Source organism: Cynara cardunculus (genome assembly GCF_001531365.2).
Source record: "Cynara cardunculus var. scolymus isolate 2C chromosome LG 16, CcrdV1, whole genome shotgun sequence".
Lineage (NCBI taxonomy): Eukaryota > Viridiplantae > Streptophyta > Magnoliopsida > Asterales > Asteraceae > Cynara > Cynara cardunculus.
This window is the reverse complement of record NC_037543.1, coordinates 10174712-10181691: the sequence shown is the minus strand read 5'-3', so window position 1 is coordinate 10181691 and position 6980 is coordinate 10174712. Positions and strand designations below refer to the sequence as shown.

General features: G+C 35.8%; 1 protein-coding gene across 1 annotated transcript; it reads left to right on the top strand.

The window, feature by feature from the left end:
• Positions 1-1015: 1015 nt before the first annotated feature.
• LOC112528971 (probable methyltransferase PMT3) lies at positions 1016-6377 on the top strand. The gene is made up of 8 exons (XM_025140052.1): positions 1016-1159; positions 2567-3052; positions 3193-3357; positions 3475-3657; positions 3743-4337; positions 4761-4873; positions 4949-5169; positions 5849-6377. Exons 2-8 carry the CDS (start codon positions 2792-2794, stop codon positions 6165-6167), a joined length of 1857 nt encoding a protein of 618 aa, XP_024995820.1. The 5' UTR covers positions 1016-1159; positions 2567-2791; the 3' UTR covers positions 6168-6377.
• The last annotated feature ends 603 nt before the right edge of the window (positions 6378-6980 follow it).

Sequence of the window (6980 nt, the reverse complement as noted above, 5' to 3'; positions counted from 1 at the left end):
TTAATAACAAAATAATTTATTTTTGGTTTAATAATTTTATAAAAATAATAATTAAGTATTCTGTTAAAACACAATGATTATCCTAATTATATTTTAGATTTTTATATTTAAAATGAGATGTTTATCATTTATTTGGTTATGTTTATCTGTAGTTAGTTACACGAATTCAGATGTGAAGCTTTAATAAGTTCTACTTACGCACAATCTACTTACAATCTCGAGTTTTAAGTAATATGCATTAATAAACAGTACTTTACACATAAAAAGTGATTTTTAAGAGTTTTTGTTAAATGTTTTATAATATAGTATACATATAGATAATATAATTTTCTTATAAATATAATAATTAGTTATTTTGTTAGAACTCGATAATTATTCTAATWATATTTTAGATTTTTTATATTTTAAAATGAGATGTTTATCCTCTATTTGGTTATATTTATCCACAATTATTACACGAATTCAAACATGGAACTTTAATAAGTTGTATTTATCATAATTTAATTGTAATCTTGAATTTTAAGTAATATGCATCAATATACAATACTTCATACATAAAAAATAATTTTTAAAAGTTTTTGTCAAATGCTTTATAATATAATATAGATATACAATTATATTGATATATGTTTAAAACATAACTCTGTTAAGATTCTTATACTAGACCAGAAACCTTGGAATCATCTGAAATAGAACACACATCAAGATTATCAGTTTTTTGTACCATGTGTTGTGTTGATTCAATAAAGTTGAGGGGTAGTTTTACAAATCAATCAAACTATGGGGTTCTTTTTTAAATTAAGTCACATGGGAAGGTATGAATGCGATCCACCCTATGAAAGAGAAATCCACTCCCCCACCGACATGGTGCCCATGTTTTATTACCTTACATGTTGGACTTTATTGATATAAAAAGTGAATATAAGGGACTGGATTGTAATAAAATTATAGTACAAGGTGTCTAATTGTACATTAAAAATAAAAAAATTACAAACCACCGCGTGCCAACAGTACTGTATGTATCCACTATGAAACTCTCAGATCTACCCCCAACTCTCCCCATTTATTCTGTTTATAGGCATCCAATTTCCACTCACCATCTACAAATCCAACATTTTCTGTTGGAAATTCGGAGCTTAGATCTGTTATCTGGACGCCAGTAAGTTCGAATCCTCTGTTAATTGATTTGTTAAGTTGTTAGATCTGATTTGGAATTGCAGTTTTTCTCTTTGTCTTCATTAATTTCATGCTGTTTGTTTTATTTCTTATGATATGGTTTGATGCTAGAGGTCAGATCCGTTCGGTTTGATTTGGTGATGAAATCACACTGTGATGTGATGTGATGCTCTTTTCTGAATTGGATTTTGTGGATAATGTGATTTTGAATCTTGTATTGTAATTAAACCTAACGTGAACATTGTATTTGCTATAATTATTTTTACAATTCTTGATTTTGAATAGTGTCGGCAATGTATTTGCTACTTCACTCTCGGATTGTAGTTCAATCAGTGCGAATTAGCTGACAGCAACTGCCCTGGAACGAAGTACTTAGTGTTGCTTAAGTTCTGCAAGGAGTGCATTAGTTATGTTGTGAACATCTCTTAGACAGTGTGCTTCACTGTATGTTTAACATCATCTAACGTGGAGAAAGTATAAATACGTAACGAGTTTCTTGAGGAATTGTCCTCTGTTTAATGTATCTTTTTAGGTTTTACCTCTAAGCAATATTACCTTTTCTTGTGTTTGTGATCATCAGAAACTTTGGAACTGCAAATGATTTAATGTAATATAGTTTCTTCGTGATCAGATCTGAGAGTTATGATTGCATTAATCACATTTAGGATCAATATGTTTGACAACTCCAGTTAATTTTGAGTGGATCTCAGTTTTGATGGTTGGGACTAAGGAAACATGAAAGTTTGGTCGAAGAAATACAGAAATGGTCATGATCATCCTTGAATAAGCCAGTTGTCAACCTCTTTTAAACTGTTTTATGGGTTTTTGTTTTTTTAGAGGATTTCAGTAAGGAATTGGGAAAATATTTTGTCTTGATTTACTCTATCCTTCACCAGAAAGGTAAAAAGGTTTCATGGTAATCTAAATGGAAAGATTTCATTGTACTAGTCACGACTTCACATCCTCCATGTCATCTTTACATGTATGTGCTCTCTTTCCCCCAATATATCATTGATTGCCCGTTAGCTTTACCTCACAAGTAGCCAACCGGATCTTGATGTGCCTTCTTTTTCTTTTGGTTGGAAGCAGTATCTATCAAACTTGATCTGTGCTTCTTTTCTGTTTTTATAAACATTCTTCTCATGTTTGTATTATTTTTATACTAGAGTTATGCTAGCGTTGGAGACTCTTGACATTGAAAAAAAAATGTGGCACAGTGAAGCTAAAATTCAGTGATGTAGCTGCATATAGCTTAGCCAGCAGTCTATCATAATATGATTTTTATAAATTTATGTCTCAGTTCCAGATATGCTTGAATAGGTTTCATGTCCTAATATGCCTTGAGTTTTTCTGCAAATGATACTGATAGGTCTTTCCTTTTGCATAACAGGTTGGTTGGACTACAAATCTGCATCTGGAATAGACTATCATCTTTGATTCTAAGAGAGTTGGGGAACCCACAAATTTGAGCATAGTTTGGATAATAAATATCAGATTATTCAACTGGGATCCATCATCTACTAACATAACTATGAGATCATTCTTGTGATCCATCGAGATTGCATTGGAAGTGAAAACCGATTGACGTTGTGGAGTATCAGAGATAACGTTAATTATGAGAGGAAGAACAGATGGATCACAGAAGAAACGTTTGCTCACTTCTGTCATTCTTGTGGCAGTTTTTCTTCTTTTCCTGTATTTGTATTTTGGCTCTCAGAGTCAAGGTGAATCAGCTCTAGAGTATGGCAGCCGGTCTCTGCGCAAGCTTGGATCCTCCTACTTAGGTGGGGATGAAGAATCTGATATTGGCATCAAGCAAGATGATTTTAAGTTTGGGTTGGATGATGAAGATGGTATTGTGCCAAAGAGCTTTCCAGTAAGTTATTCACATGAAGTAGGAGTTTGGTTTACTCTTCTCACCATCTTCCAATAAAGAAAACTTGTTGCTGCCAAAGAATATTAGTTTTTAGCTCTCAGTATTTTCTAATTTTAATTCATTATCTTTGTTTCCTGAAGGTTTGTGATGATAGATACTCTGAGTTGATACCCTGCCTAGACAGGAACCTTATCTACCAGATGAGATTGAAGTTGGATTTGTCTTTAATGGAGCACTATGAAAGGCATTGCCCTCTGCCTGAAAGGAAGTTCAACTGCTTGATTCCTCCTCCAACAGGATACAAGGTGTGGATATAATTGGCCAACATTGGAATTCTGTTGATGATATTTATTTTTTTAATTTTCAGTGTTTAGTTGAATTTATCTTATTATATTCCCTCATGGATTCATCTGTTGATGCAGGTCCCCATCAAGTGGCCAAAGAGCAGAGATGAAGTATGGAAAGCAAACATACCACATACTCACCTTGCACATGAGAAGTCAGACCAGAATTGGATGGTTGTAAAAGGTGAAAAGATCATATTCCCAGGTGGAGGAACTCATTTCCACTATGGAGCTGATAAATACATCAAATCACTCGCAAACGTAAATATCCTTAACACGTTTTAATTACAACCAATAACCGTGGTCATCTCTGATCTCTGCATCTGATAAACAATTTAATTGACAGATGCTCAACTTCCCAAAAGATAATATGAACAATGAGGGGAATTTGCGAACTGTTCTTGATGTTGGTTGCGGTGTTGCAAGTTTTGGGGGTTATCTTCTTTCATCAGACATCATTACAATGTCTTTAGCACCTAATGACGTGCATCAAAATCAGATCCAGTTTGCTCTGGAGAGAGGCATTCCTGCATATCTTGGGGTTCTTGGCACAAAGAGGCTTCCTTATCCCAGCAGATCTTTTGAACTTGCTCACTGTTCTCGTTGTAGAATTGATTGGCTTCAGAGGGACGGCATCCTTCTCCTTGAGTTAGACAGGGTGCTAAGACCAGGTGGCTATTTTGCCTACTCGTCTCCCGAGGCATATGCCCAGGACGAAGAGGATCTTCGGATATGGAAAGAAATGAGCGCACTTGTTGAACGCATGTGTTGGAAAATAGCTGCAAAGAGGAACCAAACCGTCATTTGGGTCAAACCTCTGACCAACGATTGTTACATGGAGAGAGCTCCTGGCACTCAACCTCCTCTCTGCCGATCAAATGATGATCCAGATGCAGTGTATGGAGTCAACATGGAAGCTTGCATCACACCTTACTCTGACCGTAAGTTTACTATATCATTTGATTTACATTTAATATATTTTGAGTTTAGTGTGAAAAGGGGTTTGCTACTACAATCTCTTCTTAGAGTGGAATAAATTCAAATTTTAAAATTAAGATGTATTTTATTTCTGCTTATATAACCATGCTATTCAATTTGAGTTACTTATATAATCTAGAGATCATATTTTTCTCAAATGGGTAAGTAGCTTCATCATGTCAATTGAGTTCAGAAAGTGATTCTTTTGACGCTTTAAAGTCAAACAGGGACTTGTGGTTTAGTAACAAATGGAGCATCTGTAAACTCCTATGCATTTCTCGTTCTTTTGAGATCCTGCTCTACAGTTGTTCAAAGTACTTTGAGTAGGTATTTTGCTATAAGTTTCAACTTGTGCAAACACTGAAGTTCTTCATTTTCTTCATCAGATGATCATACAAGCAAAGGAAGTGGATTGGCACCATGGCCTGCTAGGCTAACTTCTCCACCTCCTCGTCTTTCTGATTTTGGCTACTCAACTGATATGTTTGAGAAGGACACGGTAAACATACAGCTTTCTCCCTTCTGTATCTCAATTTAAGTGTTATCAGTTCACAAATTTTGTGTACTTATACAGGATTTATGGCGTCGGAGGGTTGAGAACTACTGGGATCTATTGAGTCCAAAGATATCTGCAAATACCATAAGGAATGTGATGGACATGAAGGCAAATCTGGGTTCATTTGGAGCTGCTTTGAAGAGCAAAGATCTTTGGGTGATGAATGTTGTCCCTGAAGATGGACCTAACACATTGAAGCTTATTTATGATAGAGGCTTAATCGGCTCAATTCATAACTGGTATGTATTTTCCCTATTAACTTTTTATCAAGTATATACGACAAAACTCACACACCCTCCTCACATTTGGTTGGTGGCTTGAAACCATGGCCTCCCGGGAGGTTGGGATCTACCGGTAACCTGGGTAGGTTCGGATTCCAATGGGCCAATGACCCTTTGGTTTAATTAATTCATTATTTTTCTTCTATGTCGGTTCCAAGGTGTGTATTTTACCAGAACTGGGATCGAGCCAGACTGTACTGAAACCCAAAATTAAAAACTACTAGAATTGAAAACTGGGAAGCGGACCTAAAACCGTCTTGGTACCAAGGTGCTTCCAGTTTTCCAACAGCCTATGAACCAGAAATTATATGCGAAAATTGTTTTCCATACAAAAGTTTGTGTTTTCTTAATTTTCTTTAATTAATTCTCAAAATACGCTATTAATATTTAATAACATAAGACTTTATATGCTTACTTGTGCATGATCGTAGAAACATGCATACACATTTTTCTTTTAAATTTCTTTTGTAAAAGATCCAAAAGATGAACTCGGTCGTGTTCTGGGTTTTATTGGATTAACTCGTTTTTGTATCAGACGGAGTTGAGGGCCAAATTTTGTAACATTTAGGAGAGTTTTGATGATGGTTTTGTTCTTCACGCATGTTTTTTAATCTTTTGGGTGATTATGCATATTCAGGTGTGAAGCCTACTCAACGTACCCTCGGACATACGATCTCCTCCATGCCAGCAACGTGTTCTCAGACGTGATCGAGAAGAAGGGTTGCAGTGGCGAAGATCTGTTGATCGAGATGGATCGCATTCTGAGGCCGACCGGTTTCCTAATCGTTAGGGACAAGAAACCCGTAATCGACTTTGTGAAGAAGTATTTAACGGCAATACACTGGGAAACGGTGGCGACAGCAGATTCGGCCTCGGAAACAGATGGAGATGATGTTGTGCTTATAGTCCAAAAGAAACTATGGCTGACAAGTGAAAGCCTAAGGGAAACAGACTAAGTTTTGAACCTAAAAACGGCGCTCTTAAAAAGAGGGAAAAATGGTTCTGTTTTGTAGCATCAGATTGTGACTTTAGTTTCTCCTTATCATTTAGTTGATTTATTTGTTATCATATACATTTGCATCTACAACTCTTAATCTTCATATTTATTTGTGTATTATTTAAGTTGGATTTAATTTAAATAATCCAAATATGCATACTTTATATACATATAATATGTGGCTCTTGCTCTTCATATCATTATCATTGTTATTATACTTGATTCATACACACACACACACACCCCCACACCCACACACCAAGTTTATCATTGTTACTGGATTTGATGCATAACCAAGTTTTTCATAAATTATCGGATTTTGGTAATACGAAATCACAAAGAGAGATATACATAACTTTTTGAGGTATAGTAGTCGCAAATTGGTGGAATTCACGTCCAGGATCAAACTGGGAGCTAGTCTCCTTATTACTATTCATAAAAGATTTAGATTGAAGATAGGCTGCTGGGTAGATCGACGACTGTGTCAAACGTCAGGCAACCAAACACGAGGGAGGCGTTTTGTCACGTCCAGCTTTCCGATGCGACTCTCTCTAGTTGAAGCATGCATGCTTAATTTGGCCAGTCTCAAAGGAAGGTAAATATAATGGGTTATGTTGTCGTATTTAGCAGGTAACTCAGTGAACCAATTGAAGAACAAGCCGTTGTTCATTGACACTTGCATCCACATCTTTGAGTTGGCTTTGCGAGTTCGAGAAGACGTTGGCCATACGCTTGGAGAGACTACTCGGGTTGGTTCAAGTTTAAGATTACT